Consider the following 27,144-nt stretch of genomic DNA (forward strand, 5'->3'; position numbering starts at 1 on the left):
CTTTAATAGTCTAACTAAAATAGCATGGAACAACTCAGAGCTTGCCATCAAGACCAAAATGCTAGCGTACCAAGCCAGCATCCTCAGCACTCATGTATGGTGGAGAAACATGGACAACTTATGCTCATCAGGAGAAAAGATTAAACAGTTTCCACCTACATTGTTTATGCCACATGCTCAACACCAAATGGCAGGATAAAGTCACTAACACAGAGGTTCTTCAAAGGGCAAATTTACCAAGTGTGACAGCCCTGCTAAAGCAAAGACGACTGCGGTGGCTGGGCCATCCGAGTAGGCTGGAAGATGGACACATGCCCAAGGACATGCTATACAGAGAGCTAACAGAGGGAACAAGAGCAACAGGACGTCCCAAGCTTTGCTATAAAGACACATGTTAGTGAGATATGAAGGAATTTGGAATTTATCCTGACCAATGGGAAATCTTGACAAGTGATTGTAACAAGTGGCGCCATCGTCTCCATCAGGATATCAGAGTCCATGACAGGAGCTGGCTCCTACAGCTTGAAGAGAAAAGAGCCCACAGGAAGTAAGCAGCTCCCAAACAAAATAAATACATTTGCAATAACTGCCAGAGATCATGTACATCTCGGGTTGGACTATTCAGTCACATGAGACATTGCAAACCATCTACATCAGAGGCTGCAATTCCCATCGTCTCTCACAGACGAAAAGATGCCAACACAAATGTATGTTTGGGAATTTGTCACTTTTAGTGCCATGGAAGCTTCGTGAGAGCCTGTTGGGAGAGAGAGGAGGAGACAATACCACAATTCCTATGTGGCTGTCTGCTGTTGCAATATAAGGACCAATCAGTATATTTTTGAGTATACACAGGAGCTAATTCAGGAAATGACAGTAGCTGAGGCTACTAAATATTATTAACTACAATATAATTAGATTCCACAGGACAGATTAGGTATCAAAATGTGACATAGTGACACTAAACTTTAGAAAGGGCAATTTAAATAAAATAAGGTTAGTCAAAAAGTTCTAAAATTAAAAGTAAAGGGAATAAAATCCTTGGAGGCGTCATGAAAACGGTAATAGAGTCTCAGAAGTTATGCATATTGCTGAACAGCTTTTGTCAGCTGTAGCCTCTTCTGCAGGTGCAGAAGGAATATTTTCTTTATTTCAGTTTAGGGCTAGAGTACACAGTGGGTAATGCACACTACAGAGGTGTGAATTCTAAAGCGCACATTAATTGGTCTATGTAGGCCCTGTTGGTGCGCACTAAATGTTCTTTATGTGCTTTAATGCATTGTGGTCTCCTACATCTGACCTGCAGGGAGTTGATCGGGATACTCAGCCTAAACTTCCCTTGCTCTGTTCATTCCATTAGCCAAAGGTGTGCAGCCATGAGTAACCATAAACTTCCTTTCGCTCCATGGTGTCTTCACATACTTACAGATGGTTATCAGATTCCTTCTCTCCTTTTAGCCAGTCTGTGTGATACTTGCCACTTGTCTTGTATGTCAGTCCCTTCAGCTCCTTTTGTTTCAGCTCCCATTGCTTATCTTTCAGATTTGCCCTATAGTTTGCATCTAGCAGTATCACCAGGCTGAGTCTTGTCCATATTGCTACAGTAGTGCCTTTGTATTATATTCCTTACCCCCTCAAAAAACAAAACACAAACAAACCGAGATAAAAATATGTTAAGGCTGCAAAGTGAAACAGTCACAAGCAAGTCAGGAACTGCCTACACAACTTTACTTCTGCTACTTTGTCTATGTGCATTATGAGAGTCTTTAATTAACCCAGTTCCATATGTTTTCCATTCCTCCTTCAGTACGCAAATTAGATGTTTAGCACTGGCTGAAGCCGCTGATCTATATTGATCATTATCCTCACTGTTAATGAAGTAGCCTGCTTCATTCTCTGCTTACCATCCTACTTTGGCACCTGCTTTGCTTGGTCAGTTTTATGTTTTGTTCAGTACCCTGAAGTGCTGTGGACACTTCTCTCCATACTGACGAGTCAGTGTCTTCCTCAGGATCCGTAGGCCATGCAGAGTCTCCTCCTGGATATTATGTACAATGCAAAGGGGGTCCCATTATACTGCACATGCAGCATGTCTGGAAACAGCAGGGAGATCTACAGCCTCTCTTGGGATTGGGTTTGAACAGTGTTTAGTTCACATCTCCCAATCTGCATATCGGGAAGGAATTTTCCTCCAGGGTAGATTGGCTGTGGCCCTGGAGGTTTTTCGCCTTCCTCCGAAGCATGGGGCAGGGGTCGGTTGCTAAAGGAGTGGGGGGATCGGCTTATGTGGCCTGCATCTTGCAGGAGGTCAGACTAGATGATCATATTGGTCCCTTCTGATCTTGAATTCTATGATTCTATATGTGGGCTCAAGTTTCAGAGTATTTTATACTTTCCCACCATTAAAAAAGCAGATCCATTTTGTTCTGTCTTTATGAAAAATTGTTCCTTGTCTCCTATGTCAGATAGCAATACAATTGATGTTCTGGAGTTATCTTCCTGCTCAGAAAAGTTTCTGGAGGGAATCCCATCACATTTCTCAACAAAGATGGGATTGTTTTTATCTTGTGATCATAAGCAAAACTGGATCTGGCACTTCTTCCCCTGCAGAAATCTTTGATTCAAAATATCCCTTGTCCTCACTTGATTTTCAAGTTGTTCCAAGCATCTCTTCTTAAGAAGCTTAATTTTAATAAGTGTTTTTTTGTGAGAGTCTCTTGTTCCTCCCCTAGTTTCTTTGAGACTTCTCATCCAGCTCTTCAGGGTGCTGCTCATTGCTGGCGACCCACTTATTTTATGTATTAGAAGTTCATGGAGGACTTGAGCTATTCAATGCTGGTTATGATTTCTCTCACTATTTTAGAGTTAACCTTCTCCCAGCAGAGCCGGCTTACTCCCTATATTGCCCAGCACTGTATGAACCATTGATACTCTTGGCTTTGTTTTAAACTAGTCCAACTTTTCTTGCTTGTTTACTGTGTCTGTTGCATTTTCTTATCAGATTTTTAGTTTTTCTTCCAAATTACAGATAAAAGGGGTACTTGGCACCCTAAAAATTCAATGCTTTTTTTTCTTTTTGAGAATGCTAAACTCAGAGCTGTTTACATAGAGCCTGTGGTCCGTGATGCTTAGCCCCACTCTTTTTGGATTTCATGTTTTAGATTTTATAGTACTGTTTGTGTCACATGAGGAAATGGCAATGAGAATCTGTGAAGGAACTTTCCCTGTAGTATCTTTGCTCACAGATGCTGGCTTAGTAGTGGGATGCTAGCCTGAAGAAGTGAGGTGAAGAGAGGGATGGGGAAGAGGAGGGGAGTGAGGTCATTTGGTACATGGGAGACTGCCGTGAAAGGGACAGCAGCCTGGGGAAAGGCATGGGATTGTGAGCAGGAGATGACAAAAGAAACAATAAGGCAAACAGTCAGCAGATCACAGAGCATTAATTCACCTCGATTCGTGCTGCCCAACGTTTGTCCTTGCATTAAGCCTGTATGTTCTTGCTTAGTTCAGTATCAAATGTATCTCACTTGGTTTGTAGATAATTTTCTTCTGATGCCACTCCTGCACCTCAGGGAAGAGCTCCTCTCACAGTCTTGCTTGAGGATTTTTTCCCCTGCCGGCTGTTCTGGTATGGGTAACATCTGCCTCCAAAGGGTTAATTGTGCTTAACCTGACTTCCTATCACATTGCATCAAATACTAGGTTGTCTGGTTGGGGAGAGCTGTTTGCTTCTAAAAATGGAAGAGCTGAACCATATAAATAGAGGCCTTTTTCATGTTTTCAATTTCAAAACAGAATGACAGTTACTTAGATTTATAAAAAATTAAAGCATTCCAATTTAGAGAGTTTTAAATATTGTATGTAGACAGTTTTTCCATATACACTGCAGCAATGGAGAGAGAGAGAGGAGGATTCTTCCTACTGAGGGACAAAGAAAGACTATGGGGCTTTATTAGCCATAGGGCAATGGGGATTGGGATGGATAAGAAGAATTTTGCCTAAGAAATTTGGTTTCTCTTAACCAAGATGGCAAATTAGTTTAAGGGAGTGAACAGTTGCAAAAAAGAGCACGTCTATAAAATACCTTACGGGACAACTGATAATTCATCACTTTCTTATGTTGTGATTTATACCCAGCTCATGGGCCTGAAAAGTCATAAATCTGTCAAACCTGAGACCAGAGCAAATTGTACTTAGTTTGCTGAAGAGAGACAAGAATTAATAGACAGATCTATTCTCTTAGTTGGGGTTTCTCTGTAAGTTTTCTCTGAATGAGGAACACGAGAAACCATGCTGCTCTTCACCTGACTTCTGAGCATTGTCTGGTGCAGACAGACCTGAGCCAATACTCTTCAAAAATGACTCATTCAAAAGTTAGTCTGGTAACTATCCAAGCTGCTTTCTAAGCTAGTTGTAAACCACATTCTCTGCCCTGATCAGAGGTGGAATTTGACACAAAATATTAGTTTTGGCACAGTAATTTTGAATATTTGGCGCCTTTTGTGAGGAGAGCAGCCCTTTTATGGTTCTATTGCTGATGAGTCAGATGGAATAGTGCTGCTGAAAGAGTGCTGCAGAAGGTTCTCGCTTTATCAGGTTGAATAGATTAACAGCACATGCAGAAGTTAGGCCACGTCTACACTACCCGCTGGATCGGTGGGTAATAATCAATCTATTGGGGATTGATTTATCGCGTCTCGTCTAGACGTGATAAATCAATCCCCGAATCGATGCCCATACCCCACCTCAGCAGGAGGAGTAAGTGGAGTCAACGGGGGAGCCGTGGCGATTGACTTGCCGCCGTGAGGACAGCCAGGTAAGTTGAACTAAGATACTTCAACTTCAGCTACGCAAATCTTAGATCGACCTCCTGCCCAGTGTAGACCAGCCCTTAGGGGCATAATCTTCACTATTAGTCCAGGCACTCATTCTCATTCTCTTGTGCTGTTCATATTTACAGATCTGTTTAACACTGGGCAAACCAACTGGGGCTTGAATTGAGTTTCCTATTGGAATAAAGTTGATCCTGCTGGTAATGATACAACTATCTGTATCTGTCTCTGCAGAGCGGGTCATCTTAATGGTGTTTTCAGTAACTCTTTCGCAGGAGACAAATGAGGATTTAGGGGTTAGATACCAGCAAGAAGAGAATTGGATGTCAGGCTGTTATGAAGGGCATTTCTTTCAGCGTGCAGAATCCTTCTGAGCATAGTTGGATTTATTTTTGGATTGAGATAATACAAGCAGGGATGGAATAATCAGTATTCTCTCTGTATCTAGTTTAGAACGAGGTTATTGTGTAAAGTACCTTCAGATGTCTTGGCTGTAGAAGGCGCTACATAGATAACATTTAATTTGTATTGTATCATGATATAACGTGAAGAGATTTACTGTATAATACAGTAATAGAGGGAAGAAGAAACATCACTGACTGTTGGATAGGATGTAAATATTTGCCTTGTTGGATTCTCCTGAGATTTTGCTGAGCCATCATCGTTGCTGCCATTGTCTGAACTCTTTGTGTTTTTGTCAGAAGGTAACGTTCCTAAAATGCAATGCTTATCATCACCGTCAAAAGTTTTTATGATACCTGTGAATCTCAGAACAAGGTTAAAAAACAAAGACAAAACAAAAATTCCCAAAAGGAAGAACAGCCAAAATCTTTGTCTCCAGAGCTAGGACTTGAGCCCTTCTCTGAAATGCTTGTGAACAGGAAGAGTGCTGTGAGTAGTCTCATGTGCGATAAGTGATCTCCCCGTGCCCCACTTTCCTTCCAGAATGCTCATAATATACATGCAGTGCTTCAAAACGGGCCCAGGAACATACTAACCAGGTGTGTAACCTGGACATGTCTCATGCCACGGAGGCACCATTGGCACAGCGTTGTTAAAGTAGGAAAGATGGTTAAACCGATGTAAAAAAAATCTGGGCTTATGATACGTATATTTATTTGCAATTTGAGGTGAGATGCTGGGGCACCATGGTCTAATTTTACTGTCTTGTCCTTGAGATTTGATCCATTTTCTCCTGTTCTCTTTGTTTGTAGGAATAAGTCTGCATTTCTTAATGCTGGATGTACTGGCCACTTGCTTCAGACTAAGGAGGACTGGCTCTGCTTTGGAATATGGTGCCTAACTTCTGTGTCCCAGTATGCATTGTGCCAGCAGTAGTTCTGTGCTGCTTGATGCCTTCAACAGAGGCAGACAGTAAGTAACATTCAGACTGTAACTTTCTAAAACCTCAGAAACATGAAATATTTTCTTCCATCAAATATTCGCCCGCTTGGCTAAGGTATGTGCCGAGAGAGAAATGGAAAAGTAACCCTAATGGTCTTTTGTTTCCAATGTGATTCAACAGTACATGCCTGGGAAGGACAAAATAAAATCTTGTCCTTTTCTGTGGCTTTGAAAAACAAACTGTCAATAAGAATTGTGTGCTATTGGGGGAGCAATATGTCTAATGACGGTAAGTTCGAAACCTTAGATTTGATTCTTATCAGCTATAGTGGACTAAACACAGCTTTGTACTGGGGGGAGGAGGTGCTACACTGCACAGGGAATTTCCATTACTTTATTTTCCCCATTCTTTTATTCATTTCATTGACCCTCAAAACCTCCATGCTGCAGCTGAAGGCTACCAGTCAGATGGTTTCATGGATACTGATAAATTGGAGAGGTTTCTGAAAAGACCTATGAGAAGGACTGGAAAATGTGCCTTATGGTGAGAGACTCAGAAACTCAATCTAGTTAACAAAGAGAAGGTTAAGTGGTGACTTGATCACAGTTCATAAGTACCAACAGGGGGAATAGAAATTTAATAGAGGGTTTTCGGTGTAGCAGAGAAAGATCTAACATGATCCAATGGCTGGAAGTTGAAGCTAGAGAAATTCAGACTGGAAAAAAGGCGTGTGTTATTAATAGCAAGGATAATTCACCACGGGAACAATGTACCAAGCGTTATGGTGGTTTCTCCAGCACTGACCATTTTTAAATCAAGACTGGATTTTTTTTTTTTTTTTAAAGATCTGCTCTAGTTCAAAAGGAATTTTTTTCAGGCAGTTCTGGCTGGGATGATTTAATTGGGGATTGGTCCTGTTTTGAGCAGGGGGTGGGACTAGATACCTCCTGAGGTCCCTTCCAACCCTGAGATTCTATGATTCTATGATCACAGCCTGTGTTTATATGAAAGGTGACGGGGGGAGTGAGACTAGCTGACCGCAATGGTCCCTTCTGGCCTTGGAATGTTTGAATGGGTGGGAGCTGCTGGAGATTGAGGAGGTGGCCCTGCTATAGCACTTCTAGACTCACATGTCAGTAGAGTGAAGGTAAAATATTTCAGTATGGTGCTGCTTTGTTTTTAACCTGTATCAACCAGCACTATGCTCAAAATGTTCTGCAGCCCTCATACCCACCATGATTAGCCCAGTTCAGGAGAGAAATTAAAAAAGTAGGGCTGTCAATTAATTGCAGTTAATTCACACGATTAACTCAAAAAAATTAATCATGATTAATTGCAGTTTTAATCACACTGTTAAATAATACAATTCCAATTGAAACTTATTAAATATTTGTGGATGTTTGTCTATATTTTCAAATATATTGATTTCATTTACAACACAGAATACAAAGTGTACAGTGCTCACTTTATATTATTTTATTACGAATATTTGCACTATAAAACTGATGAACTAAAGAAATAGTATTTTTCAGTTCACCTCATACAAGTACTGTAGTGCAATCTCTTTATCGTAAAAGTGCAATTTACAAATGTAGATTTTTTTTTGTTACAAAACTGTACTCAAAAACAAAACAATGTAAAACTTTAGAACCTACAAGTCCACTCAGTCCTACTTCTTTCTCAGCCAGTTACTAAGATAAACAAGTTTGTTTACATTTACGGAAGTAATGCTGCTGGCTTCTTATTTACAGTGTCACCTGAAAGTGAAAACAGGCATTCGCCTGGCACTTTTGTAGCTGGCATTGCAAGGTATCTATGTGCCAGATATGCTAAACATTCGTATGCCCCTTCATGCTGGCCACCATTTCAGAGGACATGCTTCCATGCTTGTTAAAATAATAACGCTTGTTAAAATAATAATGCATTAATTAAATTTTGACTGAACTCCTTAGGGGAGAATTGTATGTCTCCTGCTCTGTTTTACCTGCATTCTGCCATGTATTTCATGTTATAGCAGTCTCAGATGATGAGCCAGCACATGTTGTTTGTTTTAAGAACACTTTCACTGCAGATTTGACAAAACACAAAGAAAGTGCCAATGTGAGATTTCTAAAAATAGCTACAGCACTTGACTAAAGGTTTAGGAATCTGAAGTGCCTTCCAAAATCTGAGAAGGATGAGGTGTGGAGCTTGCTTTCAGAAGTCTTAAAAGAGCAACATTCTGATGCGGAAAATACAGAACCTGAACCATCAAAAAAGAAAACCTTCTGGTGGCATCTGATGATAAAAGTGAACATGTGTCGGTCTGCAATGCTTTGAATCGTTATCGAGCAGAACCTGTCATGTGATGCTTATAAGAAGCACACAGGATCTTTTTCAGGGGAAGAGGCAATACTCCACGTTTATTGGAAATACAACAATTAGCATATGCATTCAGTCACACACACACACTCTGACCAGAAGTTGATGTTATAGTTACCAGTCCAGAGTCTGGATCAATCTAGTGCCCAGCTAGGTTGATCACAAGTAGGGAGGAGCCAGGTTCTGTCAGTCGTGATACAATACTTCAGGGAAGTCTTGGCAGGACAAACTCAAAGTTTCATGACAAAGCACCCTGTTTATATAGTGATTTTCCTTCATTGGGACCAATGAGTTTTGCTCCATCATGCTGTAATCAATTGTCGTTTGAGTGCTTGTTTTTTTAAATTGTTCTTCTCATCGTTTATTTTGTTCTTTTATTGTTTTTTTAGGGAGTTACCCCATGCTGGTTTTGATTACAGCTATTTTGTCCCTATTGATGGGGTGCCTGACACATCTGTTAGAGTCATCAATCAGCCCTCCTCTGACATCTCAATAGGGGCGTGTTGCAATCTCCTTCTGGCACCTTTACGTCCGTCCTCCATTCCTTCCTAGAACATCTGGTCCGGTGATGGCCTTCACACTTATTTTCTAACATGCACATTCCTCATTCACACACACAGCATTTGAACAGGAACATCAAATTGCAATGCAAGAAAAAACAATCATTGCATTCTTTTATTTATTTTAAAATAATAAACCTACGACAAAATGGTGGCCCTCAAAGGTCTGTCACTGCCTTGAAATCACAAAATTCAGACAAAATTCTGGCTAATGCATCATTACCAATGGCACACTAGGCCATTCCTTTCTGCTTTCAGAAAGGGTGGCTGGCAAAGTATAATCAAATCATATATCAATACATTTAATACATGCTACACCACATTCTTTATCCTTCTTTTAAAATTATACAAAATAAAAACATAAAATCCTACTACTACAGTCATAAGCATGGACACATGTCCTCTGGAATGGTGGTTGAGGATGAAGGGACATATGAATCTTTAGCGCATCTGGCATGTAATTATCTTGCGATGCCAGCTACAACAGTGCCAATCGAATGCCTGTTCTCACTTTCAGGTGACATTGTAAACAAGAAGCGGGCAGCATTATCTCCTGCAAATGTGAACAAACTTGTTTGTCTGAGTGACTGGCTGAACAAGAAGTAGGACTGAGTGGACTTATAGGTTCTAAAGTTTTACATTGTTTTATTTTTGAATGCAGTTCTTTTTTGTACATAATTCTACATTTGTAAGTTAAATTCTTCTTCGAGTGCTTGCTCATATCGATTCCAATTAGGTGTGCGCCCGCCGCGTGCACGTTCGTCGGAAGATTTTTACCCTAGCAACATTCACTGGGTCAGCTGGGTCGCCCCCTGGAGCGGCGCTGTTATGGCGCCGGATATATACCCCTGCCGACCCAACAGCCCTTCAGTTCCTTCTTACCGCCCGTGTCGGTCGTTGGAACAGTGGAGTGTGGCTTAGCTGATCTCCACTTCCCTAGCCTACTTGTAGATTCTTACTAATAGTTGTGTATATAGTTATAATCTCTATAGTTGTAGTTAGTTTTAGTCGTTTCTATAATATAGTTACTGTATATAGTTGAGAGGGGTTTGGGGATTAGCCCCTTCCCTGCACCCAGTACCGGGGCTCATGCCCGGGTCACCGGGCTTCAGACCGTGCTCGGCCTGCCACAAGCCGATGCCAACGGGAGATCCCCACAACTCCTGCCTTAAGTGCCTCGGGGAATCCCATCTCTCAGATAAGTGCCGGATCTGTAAGGCCTTTAAACCGAGGACGAAGAAGGAGCGGGACTTGCGTCTCAAACAGCTCCTGATGGAGGCAGCTCTTATTCCATCGGCACCGAGCGCTGAACAGTCTACATCAGGGAGAAGCGCTCTTTCGGCTCCGGATCGCCCCGATACCGCTAAGGCCCCTCTGCACCAACCGTTGCCGGCACCGATGTCTGCTCGGCACCGTTCCCTCTCCCCGTGGGTCAAGAAGCATCATAAGACTCCTGCTGCTTCGGTGCTGCCTGCACCACAGTCGGAGCACCCGCCTAAGGCAGACTGCCCGGCACCGACACCTGCCGTGGCACCGCCAGCTTCAGCACCGTCGATTCCGGTCCCGCAAGGGCCGTCGAGTCCGGTGCCTGAAAGCTCCCCGGTGCACGCCTTGGTCGAGCTCACTATTCCCTCCACGCCGGAGACCTTTTCCACGGCGAGGGAGTTAATCTCGCTGACGGAGTCTGCGCTGCCTCAACCCCCGGCACCGCCGGTGCGGGTCATACAGTCAATTGACAAGCCTGCCCTGCTGAGATCATCCTCCATCGGCACCGCTGACAGGCACCGATCATTATCTCGGTCCCACCGGCGTTCTCGGTCCCATCGCTGATCCCGGTCCCGATGCCGCTTGCAGTCCCGGCACCGCTCTCCATCTCAGTACCGGTCGCACTCGCGGCACCGATCAGCGTCCTGTTCGCCGGCCCGGTACTCCCTGCACCGATCCAGCTCCCGGCACCCTTCCCGGCACCGCACCTCTCGCAGCTGCTCCAGGCGATGAGCTTCAAGATCCCGGTCGACCTCCCGTCACCGATACGGTCGCAGGTCCCGGTCTCATTCACGGTACAGTTATGGCGCCCGGTACCGCTCTCCGATGCCGCCCCGAGAGAGATCATCTAGAGACGTGGCCCCTTCCCAGGGGTTCTCAGCTCCTCCTTGGCCATCTAGACACACCTCAGTGTCATCTCATGTGGACAGTGCTTCCTGTGCACAGGACCATGACTCAGACGTGCCCAGCCGTGTCTTCCAGGAGACCCAAGGTCAAGAACAAGGGCCCCATCAGTGGTCGTTCTGGACACCTTGGGCGTATCACCAAGCCCAAGGTGCGCCCCCAGAGGCATCACGCTCCGTGCCATCTGAACACCGGGTGCCAGAGGTGACTGTAAGCCGCCCCCCTCCTGCGGGTATGGATGAAGCTCCCGTTCCGCCAATAGACTCTCAGGTCCCACCTGAACCTGACACCGCCCAAGAACGAGAGCCCACGCAGGACCCTCTTGTCCCTGGCCTCTCCTCTTCCTCCTCTCCAGATGAGGCGGTGGCGGGGACATCCTCCTCCAGCCCTCCTCCAATTGACCTGAGGGCCTATCAGGACCTTCTGAGGCGGGTGGCCCAGAATATGAATCTTCAGATGGAGGAGGTCCCGGAGATAGAAGACCCTGTGGTGGATATTTTGTCAGCTGACACCCCGACAAGAGTGGCCTTGCCCTTTATTCGTATTATTCAGGCAAACGCCAATACTATCTGGCAATCTCCAGCCTCTATTCCGCCCATGGCCAGAGGAGTTGAGCGGAAGTACATGGTACCCTCTAAGGGGTACGAGTAGCTGTACATGCACCTTCCTCCCTGCTCCCTTGTCGTGCAATCGGTCAACGAAAGGGAGTGCCATGGCCAGCAAGCTCCTGCTCCAAAGTCAAAGGAGGCTAGGCGCATGGACTTATTGGGCCGCAAAGTATACTCTGCTGGAGGCCTCCAACTCAGGGTGGCAAACCAGCAAGCCTTGCTTAGTCGTTACAACTATAACACCTGGGTGGCGGTTGGAAAATTCACGGAGCTAGTTCCCCAAGACTCCCGCCAGGAGTTTGCTGCCCTCTTGGAGGAAGGAAAGAAGGTGGCGAGAACCTCTCTCCAAGCCTCACTGGACGCAGCCGACTCTGCAGCCAGGACTCTGGCTTCAGGAGTCGCCATGAGGAGAATATCATGGCTTCAGGTGTCAGGCCTTCCACCTGAGTTACAACAGACTATACAGGACTTGCCCTTTGAAGGCCAAGGCCTATTTTCTGAAAAGACTGACCCTAGGCTGCAAAGCCTAAAGGACAACAGGGTGATCATGCGCTCGCTCGGAATGCACACACCGGTGACTCAGCGCAGGTCCTTCCGTCCTCAGCCTCACCGCCCTTACCCCCCGTCTAGGCTGCGACAGGACTTCGGCAGAAGGCGCGGCCGGGGCAATCGCAGAAGGCAGTCTGGGCCCCAAGGGGGTCAAAATCAGAGTCCCCCCCAAACCACCCGCGGGACCCAAACCGAACTTTTGAAGGGACGCCTGAGGACGGCGTGCCAGTTGTTTCCCAGGATCCCTTTCCACCTTTTTACAACCGCCTATCCTATTTCCTCCCTGCATGGACCCAACCAACTTCGGATCGTTGGGTCCTCCGCACAGTAGAATTGGGATACCACCTCCAGTTTATTTCGCACCCTCCTGCCACCCCCCATCCTCGTCCCTCTTCAGGGACCCCTCTCACGAGCAATTCCTCTTGCAAGAGGTACAGACGCTCCTTGCCATGGGAGCTATAGAGGAGGTACCGAAAGACTCGAGGGGCAAGTGGTTTTATTCTCGCTATTTCCTAATTCCCAAGGCAAAGGGAGGTCTGAGACCTATCCTGGACTTGCAATGACTCAACAAATTCATGATAAAGTTGAAGTTCCGCATGGTATCCCTGGGGACCATCATCCCGTCCTTGGATCCCGGAGACTGGTATGCCTCCCTCGATATGAAGGATGCGTATTTTCACATTGCTATTTACCCACCACACAGACGGTACCTCCGTTTTGTGGTCAACCATCAACATTTTCAATTTACGGTCCTTCCATTTGGCCTCTCTACAGCCCCACAAGTATTCACAAAATGCATGGCTGTAGTCACCGCCTCCCTCCGTCGTCGTCAGGTACACGTCTTCCCATATCTCGACAATTGGCTCATTCGAGGGACCTCCGAGACCCAAGCCACCCGTCATGTGGGCATCGTCAAGGACCTATTCAGGCGATTAGGCCTGATGATCAATATAGAGAAGTCCACTCTGGTTCCCACACAGAGAATAGACTTCATTGGGGCCATCCTGGACTCCAATCTCGCCAGAGCCTGCTTACCACAGCCTCGGTTTCAGGCGATGGTATCAATTATCCAAGGCCTACAAAACTTCCCGACAACTTCAGCTCACACTTGTCTCAGCCTCCTAGGTCACATGGCTGCCTGCACGTTTGTGACTAAACACGCCAGACTACGTCTCCGTCCCCTTCAAACTTCGCTCACCTCGGTATACCAGCCGGGCAGAGACAGCATAGACACGATCCTCCCGAGTATCCTAGGCTCCCTGGCCTGGTGGCTGACGCCCACCCTGGTCTGTGCAGGGATGCCATTCCACCTGCCTCAACCCTCAATGGCCCCGACAACGGACGCGTCATCTCTGGGTTGGAGTGCCCACCTCGAGGATCTCCGCACTCAAGGCCTTTGGTCAGCTCAGGAACTGGCCTTGCACATCAATGTGCGGGAGCTGAGAGCAGTCCGCCTTGCGTGCCAGGCATTTCGAGAGCATATACAAGGCCGTTGTGTCTCAGTGTTCACAGACAACACAACGGCCAAGTTTTACATAAACAAGCAGTGCGGAGCACGTTCCTCCCTCCTTTGTCAGGAAGCTATTCAGCTCTGGGACTTTTGCATAGCCCACTCGATCGACCTGGTAGTGTCTTTTCTCCCAGGGGTTCAGAACACTCTGGCGGGTCACCTCAGCAGATCCTTCCTGTCTCACGAGTTGATTCGTCCGGACGTTATCCATTCTGTTTTCCAGAAGTGGAGTTCTCCCCGCATAGACCTCTTCGCCTCCCGCAAGAACAGGAAATGCTAGGCGTTCTGCTCCTTCCAGGGTCTCTCCCTGGGCTCCATCTCAGACGCATTTCTGATACCATGGACGAGCCCATCTACTTTACACCTTTCCACTGTTCCTGCTGGTTCACAGGGTCCTGCTCAAGCTCCGCAGAGACAGAGCCCACCTGATCATGATCGCTCCAGCGTGGCCGAGGCAACACTGGTACACCATGTTGCTCGACCTGTCGGTGGCCAACCGAATCCCCCTACCTCTTTGGCCGGATCTCATAACTCAGGACCACGGCAGACTTCACCACCCAGACCTGCAGTCTCTTCACCTCATGGCATGGTTGCTGCGTGGTTAAGCCAGTCTGAGTTACGCTGCTCTGCCTTGGTACAACAAGTACTCCTGGGTAGTAGAAAACCTTCCACTAGGTTAACATATCTGGCCAAGTGGAGGCGTTTCTCCTGCTGGTGCGACCAACGTAATGTTGTTCCCACCAAGGTACCAGTTCCTACCATCTTGGACTACCTCTGGTTCCTAAAACAGCGCGGCCTAGCGGTATCATCAATAAAGGTGCACTTGGTGGCCATCTCTGCCTTCCACCCAGGGGAGAGCGGCCGCTCAGTGTTCTCTCACCCCATGGTTTTGAGGTTCCTCGAGGGCTTGGAACGTTTATACCCACAGGTATGCCGCCCCACCCCAACTTGGGACCTCAATCTAGTTCTAGCCAAACTTATGGCTGCTCCCTTCGAGCCGCTAGCAACCTGCTCGCTGCTGTACCTGTCCTGGAAGACAGCATTCCTTGTAGCCATTACATCGGCAAGACGAGTCTCTGAGCTTCGGGCTCTCACGGTGAACCCCCCGTACACAGTGTTTCACAAGGACAAGGTACAGCTGCGACCACATCCGGCCTTCCTCCCTAAAGTGGTATCGACCTTCCATATCAATCAAGATATCTTCCTTTCGGTCTTCTTCCCGAAGCCACACTCATCACGCCGAGAGCAGCAACTGCACTCCCTAGACATCCGTAGGGCTCTCGCATTTTATATCGAGCGAACAAAGCCCTTTCGTAAAACACCCCAACTATTCGTCGTGGTGGCAGATCGAAGGAAGGGCCTACCTGTCTCCTCCCAGACGATTTCATCTTGGGTGACGTCCTGCATCCGCACCTGCTATGACTTGGCTCGTATTCCGATGAGCCACCTCTCCGCACATTCTACTAGGGCTCAGGCTTCATCTGCCGCCTTCCTGGCTCATGTACCCATCCAGGAGATATGTCGTGCAGCTACCTGGTCCTCGATCCACACCTTTGCGTCACATTACGCACTGGTACAACAGTCCAGATATGACGCGGCATTTGGCTCAGCAGTTCTACATTCTGCGACATCTTAATCCGACCCCACCACCTAGGTAAGGCTTGGGAGTCACCTAATTGGAATCAATATGAGCAAGCACTCAAAGAAGAAAAGACGGTTACTCACCTTTGTAACTGTCGTTCTTCGAGATGTGTTGCTCATATCCATTCCAAACCCGCCCTCCTTCCCCTCTGTCGGAGTAGCCGGCAAGAAGGAACTGAAGGGCCATTGGGTCGGCAGGGGTATATATCCGGCGCCATGGCGGCGCCACTCCAGGGGGCGACCCAGCCGACCCACCGAGTGTTGCTAGGGTAAAAATCTTCCGACAAACGTGCACGCGGCGCGCACACACCTAACTGGAATGGATATGAGCAACACATCTCGAAGAACAGTTACAAAGGTGAATAACCGTCTTTTTTCATGATAAAGAGATTGCACTACAGTACTTGTATTAGGTGAATTGAAAAATACTATTTCTTTTGTAGTTTACAGCACAAATATTTGTAATAAAAAATAAATATAAAGTGAGCACTATACACTTTGTATTCTGTGTTGTAATTGAAATCAATATATTTGAAAATGTAGAAAACATCCAAAAATATTTAAATGAATGGTATTCTATTATTGTTTAACAGTGTGATTAATCACACAATTAATTGCACTTAATTTTTTTAATTGCTTGACAGCCCTAGAAAAAAGCTATGAAAAGAATGTTTGTGGAGAGTGGGGAGAGGAGAAACTTGGCTAACTGGGCTGCTGAAAGTGCGTTCCAGGAGTGCTCTAGTGAATGCGTTACGCATAATGCAGAAAGCTCTGCAGGCTCATTTTTCAGCCTTGCTTTTCATTACTCCGCTTGGGCAGCCATCTGTATTAGCTAGGCCTAGCCGTAGGTATTTATGGGGCCATGTCTAAGGTAAGACTGGTTCCCTTCCCCCTCATCTCCCTGTACACGTGGCAGGTGCCAAGTCACCCCCTCCTTCCTGTCTGCTTCTTTTTCTGGACTGGGGTGACTTTCCCTCCCACTTATTTTTGCTGTGAAACTTCAAGACTGCTGGTATTATCCTTCACATGAAGCAGAAAGGAGAAGTCAGAACACAGATTTCTGAGCAGGGGAGGATATGGATAATTAAGAAGTTCAGTCGCTGAGACAGTTGTCTGGCACCAGCGTTGGATGGGATAGCTGATGGGGAATAGGAATGGTGCTCTGGATGGCAGCTGTATGTGTGTGCATGACATGAGTGGGATCTTGTGTCCTGGCTGCCACTGATACCTGTCAGAGGTTTGATTTTTTTCAGAAAGGCTCAGCACCCAGAAATCTCACTGAAATCAATGGAAGCTGCAGGTGCTTAGTACTTCTTGAAAATCAGGCAGAGTCTCAGTTTTTCTTGGAAATTAGAAAGGCAAGTTTGGCGGTAGATGGCTGAGATGTGCTTCCAGTGCAGCTTGTTATAATAGTTAGCTGCTTCTCACACAATTTTTACTTTGTCATCAGATTTGTAATTAAGCTACAATTTTACAAACACTAGAGGAAGTCACTGTGGATCTTGGTGAGAGCCTGGATGTGAGGAGGGAGGGAAGGGATCGACAGCTTTTAAGCTGGAGTGAAGGGAAGACAGTGGGCTCCGAGGTGATGGAAGTAAGATGAGGGATGCGTGAGCGGGAATAGGAAGAAAGATGAGAAATTAATATTTGCCAGCAATAGCACTTCTGTGCAGCTGGTGGGTTAATATAATCTCTTTCAGAGCCTCTCTGAGTGGGTCACGACTACCGCTGGGGTAATGGTCGTTATGCCACAGCTGTCCCCTTCCTCAGGTTCTCCTGAGTGGTGTTGACTGTAAACTTTTAATTCACCTCATCTGATATAAATAGTTCTTACCCTGTTTTGGAGTCAAGAGAGAACAAGAGGATGCAAGCTTTATCCTCTAAGATATGAAGGTTCCTAATGGGTAATTATCTCTGCTCTTCTCCTAGAAAGGACAAGGAGCATTGCTCTATCAGATACAAAAGCAGGAGGAGTCCAGAGTATCTCAGGATACTTCCCCATGTTTAAATTTACCAAAATTGGCTCTGCTTCACAGCCCCAGTTCCAAATACTGATGTTTGGGGTATGAAGCGCTGCCACTTGGGAGGCAAGCAAGTCTTTTTCTCAGGCTCTGAGTGATTGAATTACTTCTTCCTGATATGGAAGGCAAATTTGTAGAGCTATGACCTGGATGATCCTGCACCCTCGAGAATTCGCACAGATTAATCAAGAGCTTCTGTGGAGGTGCAGTTTGACCCCAGTATGTGGCTCTAAATTCCTATTCTTCCTTTATCCCTCCCCACTGGCTCTCTTTTGAATAACAGGCTGAAACTGTTCAAAACAAATTGGTCTGGATCACAGCATATGAGGAACAGAAAGGAAGGAAGGGCCTCAGCTGCCAGTGGGAGGAGTAAAAAAAAAGTGAGAGTTTCATTTTTCCTTTCTGTCTGAGGGACAGGCAGGTTGGGAGCAATCAGACTTCCAATTAAGGGATGACTTATCTAGAGATGGAAATTGTGTTTTGTAGAAAAGGACATTGCAGCCAAGGCCGAATACATTGGTGTGTATAACCTTGGGATATCCTTGTTCCAAAGGAGAAAGCTGGAGCTTGAGGTAAAGAATGAGAACCCCTGCCATGGGATTTGGAGCCTGGCGGATATGTATATTGGTGAGAAGTGACCTCTAGATCACCGTGGCTCTTCCTTCTTCCTGTTGGAAAGCCATTTTGGAGGGTGCTACAGAGGTGTCAGGATCAATTAATATCTGTTGAGTGCTCTAAGTTCCTCTGGTAAAAGGTGACAGAACAGGGAAAATATGACTATCATTGTTTTTAGATCCCCTAGACTCAGAAAATAATGGAGGGTAAAAGGGGCAGTATGTGTGATCAGCTGTGTCGTGTATCTGACAATAGGCTGTTGCCCGGCAGGGCCGGCTCTACATATTCGGCCGCCCCAAGCAGTCATGCGCGGGAGACGCCCCGGAGCCCTGGGAGCAGCGGACCTCCCGCTGGCTTGACTGGTGAGGGTCCGCTAGTCGCGCGCCTGGGCTGGACCTGGGCTGAGCCCCGCGACCAGCGAACCGTCCGCAGTCATGCCTGCGGCAGGTCCGGTCGTCCCGGGGCTCTGGTGGACCTCCCGCAGGCATGACTGTGGCAGGTCCGCCGGCCCAATTTGTCGCCCCTGACGACAACTGCTGCCCCATGCGCGCTGGGGTCTGGAGCCGGCCCTGTTGCCCGGCTTTGTGCTCAAGAGCCCACATGTAACCTGGGTTTCTCTACTTTCTAAGTCTGTTGTTGTCGTCGTCACAACAGATTTTAGTGCTGCTGCTGTAGCTTTTTGACAATTAGGCAACTGTCATATAGTGAGACATTGAAGGGTGAGATAAAAGAGGTTGAATATGTAGTACATAGTAGTGCAGGGAATTTACTACATTGACTTGCTTGGAATTGAGTTCACAGAAGCTGGAAGTAATGGTAGTGCTGAAGAATTGGAGGATAATACAAAGGTTGAACATATGTCACTGTTTCAGAAAAGAGGTTAGATTGTGGGTTCTGTAGTGTAAGGGGAAAGGAGTCAACAGCATCACAAACCTTTCTGGTGAGTTACCACCAGGGATGGGTGGGTGGGTGGATATTAGATGTATGTATTTTATATATACATATTTATAGTGCTAGTTTGGCAGAAAGTACTTTCAAAAACCTCCTATTGCTTTTGCACACTGCTGTGGAGAAATTAAATAATTTTCTCTGTGATCTGACTTGTGTTTCTGTCAGGGTGACCCTAATTCCATTAGAGCAGCTTGGAGCTGATTCAGGATGATTGTTTTACACTTTCTCCGTCAGCTTGCTCATGTTTTTCTTTTATGCACTCTCTCTGCTTCCCCTTCTGTTAGCTCTCAACTATACCACGGAAAAATGGCTTTGCAGATTTCATTTAATGTTCAGTTCAATTGTCAAGGAAAAGATGCTCTTTTCGGGCCTTTGGAATATGTTGCTTGCTTTAATAAAAAAAAAATCTTTTCAACCCAAATATATGGAATCTAGGGAAAATAAATCAATACTTTCAGCAGAGGCCATCATCACTCTTTCTTTAAATTAGGCTTTGTGTTTGACATCCTGGGCATGGCTTCCATTAACCGAGGGGCGGACGAAGTGACCCAGCAGAGGTCTTTTCTAACCACGTGTGTCTTGGATTATCTCAGGCAGAATTTCAAAGGATTTAAAGAAGAAAGCTTCTTCAAAAGTGACCTTGTAAGGTGGAAGAGCTAAGGCAGGACATATGTCAACTGAGGTGTGAATGTGATATGTGGCAAATATCCAATTAACTATTTTGATGTCTAAAGATTTTGGATGAACTTCATCTTTATTTATTTAGGGGGAGGCCAGGGTAAGTAATTGGCCAGTAGTGAGCTTGTGCTAATAATGGCATAGCGTTTGGCATCGCAGCAGTGAAAACGGGGAATGGACAGAGAAAATAGGTGCTGACTTTTTGTGTCAACAGGCCTCTGTCCCTGTGAGGATTTCATCCAATAATTTCTGCATCTAGTTTAACAATTTGGGGTTGAGCTAGATGCAGGGGTTCTCAAACTCCATTACATGCCACCCCCTTCTGACAATAAAAATTACGACATGACCCCAGGAGCTGGGACCGAAGCCTGAGCCTGCCCTGGATTGGGGGGTGGGGAGAAGGTGCTGAAGCCCAAGGGCTTCAGCCCCAGGTTTGGGTCTGTAACCCGAGTCCCAAAACACAGGTCTGAAACCCGCAAGCTTTGGCTTCGGGCGGCGGGGCTCGGGCTTTGGCTTCGGCCCCGGGCCCCAGCAAGTGTAAGCCAGCCCTGGCAACCCCATTAAAATGAGGTCGTGAGTTTGAGAACTGCTGAGCTAGAGCATATCTTTTAGAAAGATGTCTAGTATTGATGTAAAGGCTCGAAGTGATGGAAAATTTACCTACATACCTTGGTGGTCTGTTACAGTGGTTAATTACCACCTTACTATTACAAATTTTCATCTTATTTCCAATTTGATTGTTGCTGATTTTTGGCTTTTAGCCGTTGGGTCTTGCAACTCCTTTGTCTGCCAGATTGTATCAGTATCTAGTATTGGATATCTTCTGCCTGTTAAGGTGCTTTATAGAGACAGGGTGAGGGAGGTAATATCTCTTATTGGACCAACTTCTGTAGGTGAGAGACACAAGCTTTTGGAAGCTGGGGTGGGGGGCAGTTGGGGGGCTTGTTAGTGGTTATAGATTGTTGTAATAAGCCATAAATCCAGTATATATTACCATGTCTCTCTAATGTCCTGGGACCAACATGGCTACAACAACACTGCATACACGGTACTTTATAGACTGTTATCAAGTCATCTTTAACCTTCATTTCTTTTCTATAAAATAGGTAGATCGAGCTCCTTACCATTCTCATTTTAAGGCATGTTTTTCAGCCTACAGATCATTCTTGTGGCTCTTCTGAACCTGACAAGTTTTCCAACATATTTTTTCTGAAGTGTGGACACCAGAACCAGACACACTATTCAGTGGTGGTCTCACAAACGCCATGTTGAGAGATAATATCACCATCGTCTTACACTTATTTGGTATTCTCTGCTAGCACATCTAGGTATTGTTAGCTCTTTTTGCCAAAGGATCACACTAAGGAATCATGTTCAGTTGATTATCTATAATGACCCTTAAATCCTTTTCGGAGTCACTGCTTTCCAGTATCCAGCCTCTGATACTTTGAGTGTGACCTACATCCTTTGTTCCTAGATGTATTATCTTGCATTTGTCCCTATTAAAATACATTTTGTTTGTGCCCAACTCAACAACTGATTCAGATCTCTCTGTATCAGTGATCTGTCCTTGCAATTATTTACCACCCCACAGATGTTTGTCTCATCTGTAGACTTTATCAGCAATAAACCCATTGCTCTTGCAGGGCCCTTTTCTCATTTCCAGAACTAGCTGTAGGCCAGTTTCATTTGTTCATCCACATCTCATCCAGATAAAAAAGGAGTAAGTATATTTGTAAACATACAGGCAGTCGAAAGTTTTTGAGAAGGAAATACTAAAAAAATCCTCTATTAGGTAAATTTGGCAGTTTTTGTGCATGAAACTCAGGCTCTGTGTTAATGACATACCACCTGCTTTTGCTAGGCCATTGAAATGGAGCGTAGTAGAAATAAAACCTGCTTGTGAGTAATCACAGAACAGTGAGCCCCATCTTGCTTGTTACTACAGTGTGCTGACTTGGGATACAAAAGAATTAGGGGGATCTTTGCTGGAGCTTTTAGTGCTTAGATGAGCAGTTGTGGGAAGCAATAACAAGGTAATGGGGACACTTCTGTTTAGTTTTCTAATTATTTGTTTGTTATAATGGTTTGAGATGATCAAGCTTGTTTTTATGAAGAACCCAGACTCTGAAATTTGTTTACTCAAAACATGCATGAGACATTTTTGATGAATATATTTGTAAAAAAAACCCAACACCCCCACCTGTACATTAACAATTTGTTTCCAAAAAAGGGTATCTTTACATGTCAATAACTCAGACAATGCAGAATTTCCATCTATCGTATGTCTAGTCCCCTGAGAAAATGAGGTGCTTTGCCAATGTTGAAAAAATCTCAATTTATTTTGTGGTGTTAACCATCGTAGGTGTGTACAGAAATTCTCAAGATCTAGCAATTCTCAAGAAATTCTCTTTTGTCTTGCACTCTGGGAGCATGTGATTGTCAGATTAAACCAAAATACTAAATTTTATTATGAACAAGGACTTTTTCATCTGGAAATGAAGTGTAGGTAAGATTGCAAGGTTTTGCCTTGAATTTCATTTACATTTGGGCTTTCTTTGCAGCATTATTACACTAGATTTTCACAGTATGTGGGCACCTTTGCAGCCTCAGAAGACACTAGTCACAAAATATTGTCCGATTTGTATTGTGTAAGTTGGAATAAGTCTTCAGTCTATGAGACTTTAATGGATATGTTACCCTGGATTTCCAGTCCTTGTTGCAGGGCTTAGCAACACCATTTTCACGATTGTATCCTGCAAAATGAGTTTGACAAGGTATCTTTTGGTCAAAATGTAGAAAGTGAAAATTTCAGAAAGGAGTCACATGGGACCAAGTGAGTGGCCATCCAAAATGGCACATTCTGCAATTCAAAATGTGAGAGAAACCTTCTGTATTGGATGTCACTGAAAACCATCTGTAATGGGTTGGACTCACCCCTGCGGCGCCTCCTACTGGTTGCTCTGGGAATTAGCTCTCTGCAGCGCTGGAGCGCCCTCTGCAGGCCGGTGATCCACCTGTCTTCAGGCCCCCTGTGTCCCTCCCTGGACCCGGTGCCCTCTTACATGGGGTGCTGCCCCCTGGCAGTAACCCCGTTCTCTCTGGGTTTCCCCTCCCAGGGAACCCCCACCCTCTATCCCCACCTTGCCTCAGTATTGGCTACTGCCAGTCATTGTCTAGCCCCACACTCTGGGGCAGGCTGCAGTATCAGCCACTCATCACAGGCAAAGGGGTTTGGACCTGCTGCCTTGGCCTACCCCTGGGCTGCCCTCTGCAACCCCCAGTACCTGTTGGCCCTGTGCTAGGCCGCAGCCTGGGGCTTTCTAGGCTGGAGCTCCCCAGCTCCTCAGCCTTTCCCCAGCCCTGCTTCACCCTAGGTACCTTGCCTATAGCCCCTGCAGCCAGGCCCTTCTTCCTCTTCAGGCAGAGGAAGACTGTCTGGGCCTCTCTTCCCTGGCCTTTTTATAAGGCCCTTGGCTCAGTTTGGGGCGTGGCCCCACCTGCAGCCACGCCCTCAATCAGCCCAGCTTTTAGAGCAGCAGCTCTCAAGCCCTGCCAGGCCACTTTTAAACCCCTCAGGGCAGGAGCAGGGGCCACCCTGCTACACCATCACAATGAATTAGTCGCTCATGGGGTAGTTTGGGAAAGACTTTAATTTGGCTTAAGCGTCTGACTTCCTACCATTCCACCTGATCTAAGATCGGAGGCACCAGTAATGGTCACATGGAAAGTGCCATACCAGGTTGTACCAATGGTCCAGCTAGTCCTGTGCTGACAGTGATTAGTACTAGAAAGATCACTGAGACCTATTCTCTTGTTTCCTTCAGCTGCTTCCCTCATGTTTTCGTTGTAACTTCTATCAGTGCCTGGAAATTGTCTCTTCACCTTAAATTCTAGAGATATAAACTCATGCAAGGTAACTGTGGTGTTGTGTGGAGGAGGAAAAAAAACTCTTGAGCCTGTGTACTTGGATATCAGATTGCAGAATATCTAGACGCTTGGCTTGTCTCGCCTTGGGTGAAACAATCTCACTTAAACAGCTAGCGTAGCTGCATTGTTGTTAAATAAAATCTATTTTAATGGTAGAATTTTAGAAAGCCCAGGAAAGTTGCATCCATTTTGCTCATGCAACATTTCTGCCCCTGAAAACTGTCTTTGTAATAACCTTTCTGAGCCTTGGCTTAAGAACAAAAGGGCTTGGCAGATAGAATAGTACATTTTCACCAGCTTCACAATAACAGTTAATCACTTTTTGGGATGTTAGTACAGATTTGTTGCTGAACTGTTGCTTCACGGTAGAGTTGTACTTACGGCTGTACTGAAGGCTCTGTTTTCAAATTGTGGCTTTCTGCATAAGCTACCTTTGGGGATTTTGGAAATTCTTGCACGTCTCAACTCTAAAGGAAATATATTAGGGGACAACATGTTTATAAAAAAAAAGGGGGGGGGAGGGGGACAGAGAGAGAAGCAAAAACACCACTTTATTCATCTGAGTTCTGAAAACATGCAAAATATTTTCATCTGTCAGGGAATTTTTCAGATGCTTTGGTTTTGCTTGGCAAATTAAACAGATTTTAAAGAGAGTGAGAGCATGCTTCACAGTTGGCATAAACCTGAGTTTCATCAAGGGCTTGTGCCTCCGATGTGTTTGAAGAAATTTCTTTTAGAAATGAGAAGGCTATGGTCTTTCTCTACTGGCCAGGAGCCTGTTTTCTGTCTGAAGAAAGATGCATCAGGCCGAGTGAACTATGGAGGGTGAAAGTCAGATGTTGCCAAGGATTTTGGGACTGAGAAAGATACTTAATCAAAATACTTAATAATGATGTAAGCAGCTGGATATATGTTTCAGTGTCTAATTATTTAATGTGGAACAGTGTGTCTTTCTGTAATGTCAGATTAAGAGATCACTTGTAAAGCAAAGTGAACTTTATAATATGGTAATCACAGATGGGTTTAGTGTGTCTTGAAACAGAAAACAAAGGTTTGAATGCATGAAGAATAGGTTAGAAATAATATGAAAATATTAAAATGCAAATACATGAAGCAACAGGATGCCCCTACCTGAAATTCTGCATTCATGCTTTCTCAACAAGGATTTTTTAGTAGAAATAGAGGGGGTTTCAGGAGTGTGATGACAATTATTAGAGGTTGGAAAGCCTTCCTTGCAAAGAGAAATTGAAAAGATTGGGATTGATTAGTTTAAAGAGGGAGAAGATAGAGGTATACAAAATAATGAATGGTCTGGAACAGACACTTCTGATTAAAAAGTACTTTTTTACACACACACACATGATTATGCAGGGGCAGGGCTTCTGATTTTACATTTTAACTGATAAACGCAAATAAAACTCCTTTCTTACAAAAGAAAAGAAAAAGAAATCCGTGTTTATCCAATAAGCATTGGGAAAACACTGGAAATGGTTACGCGTATCTAAGGGCTTGTCTACATGGTGCAGTTATGTGCCCTACAGGGGTATGATAATATGTATTACTCATTACCATATATGCAAAGACAAACACTTGAACCCTCTCCCCCATTTTTGGATATCTGCATAAATTTCAAAAATTGCTACAAGTAAACCCCCAACATAATATTAATAATCCCAGAAAAACAGAATACCTACCTAGTGAACTTGTTGCCACAAGGTATTTATATGTATGGTGAGACTGTTCTGGCTACACTAGATAGGATGAAAGATGTACGTATCCCCATGTGCTGAGGAATAGGACCAGTTGCTCACTGTCTGGGGATAGGAAGAAACTGGGATTCCCTGTGGGAAGGTTATTCAGGAATGGGCCATAGTAATGGGCTAGCTTTTTTGCACCTTTCTTGTAAGCATCTGGTACCGATGGTAATCAGACCGGGATGACTAGTCAAGATGGACCACTAGTCTGATCTGTCATCCATAGATTTTAAGTCCAGAAGGAATCATTAGATCATCTAGTCTGACCTATCACACAGGTGATAGAATTTCATTCTGTTACTCCTGTATTGACCTCCAATAACTTGTTTTTCACTAAAGCGTCTTCCAGAAAGGTATCCAGTCTTGGGTATGGCGATTACTATGTTCCAATAGAGTGTTTTACATAAGAAGTGCTGAGCTACAAAAAATATTTCTGATCTTCTGATGAGTTAAAGGTCCTGCTTGGTGTCTGTCATTTGCTTGTGCTGCATGTCGATCTCAACACACTTTCAACATGGTACTATATGTATTGCAGCAGGCATGGTACAAGTTTTGCACAAATGTTTCCACTCATTGTTTCAGTTACTTGTAACTTTCTGAAGCTTACACTTTTGGGTGAAAATTTCCCATCTTGGTCTTTGGCTAAAGGTAAAAGGTTTTGTTTGTTTTGAAAGTTTGAGCAAAAATGCTTTTGACCGTTTTTGAGAATGAGGAGCGTGGGGAAAAAACATTTGGTGTGTTTAGAGATTAAATTAAAAAAAATCATGCAACATTATTAAAAATACTCCACTGCTGAAATTAGAAAGTTGTAAATTTGACATGGAATAGTCCTCATAGAATATCATGGTTGGAAGGGACCTCAGGAGATCATCTAGTCCAACCCCTGCTCAAAGCAGGACAAATCCCCAGATGGTGTTGGTTTTTTTTTACCTCAGGTCCCTAAATGGCTCCCTCAAGGTTTGAACTCTCAACCCTGGATTTAACAGGCTAGTGCTCAAACCACTGAGCTATTCCCTCCCCTCCCCATTGAAGTGTCTTTCAATAGTCCCGTGAAAATGGAGTTTGAATTGACCAAGATATGACATGTTGAAAAATATACCATATAGAGAGATGCATGGTTTTCTTCTGAAATCATCCAACTCACTCAGCCAAAGGATGCCATTTTTTGCTTGTGCATGACCAATTTAGCTGTATACTTGAAAAGTTAAACTGTGCAGTGAATGAAGCAAAGGCCTCCATAAGGTAAAAGTTACAGAAGGGATTCACCACTCTACATCTTATTATCTGCATTGTACAGGGCATTCAGGTGGTGTCTACTCAAGTGGTTCCATGTTATAAAATATTTCCCTTTCTATTTCTTAATCAAGTGAATATGTATATAATTCCCAATGTTAAAGGAACACTATGGATACACCTTAGGACACAAAAGTATCAAAATGTCTCCCCTGAGGCTGTCTGCTCAACCTTAACTCTGTCCCTTTGTGTGTATATAGGATCACAACATAGTCTCTAATAATGTGAGTACATCATTTCTCACTATACTGTACTATATAATATCATATGTTTTCTATAACCCTAGAGTTATATGCGTAGCATCTTGCAATATCTTTTTCATTGTTG

The 27,144-nt window shown here is 44.8% G+C and overlaps 1 protein-coding gene across 7 annotated transcripts in view; it reads left to right on the plus strand.

Moving 5' to 3' along the window:
• PTPRF (protein tyrosine phosphatase receptor type F) overlaps nucleotides 1–27,144 on the plus strand; it is a 411,971-nt gene that overhangs the window by 61,447 nt on the left and 323,380 nt on the right. For all 7 annotated transcript variants that reach the window (XM_045026633.1, XM_045026635.1, XM_045026634.1 and 4 more), the window contains exon 2: nucleotides 6,047–6,206. In XM_045026633.1, the coding sequence (XP_044882568.1) occupies nucleotides 6,125–6,206 (82 nt within the window). In that variant the 5' untranslated portion in view covers nucleotides 6,047–6,124. The remainder of the gene's footprint in view (nucleotides 1–6,046; nucleotides 6,207–27,144) is intronic.

The sequence above is a fragment of the Mauremys mutica genome, chromosome 8 (assembly GCF_020497125.1).
Source record: "Mauremys mutica isolate MM-2020 ecotype Southern chromosome 8, ASM2049712v1, whole genome shotgun sequence".
In the NCBI taxonomy this organism is placed as follows: domain Eukaryota; kingdom Metazoa; phylum Chordata; order Testudines; family Geoemydidae; genus Mauremys; species Mauremys mutica.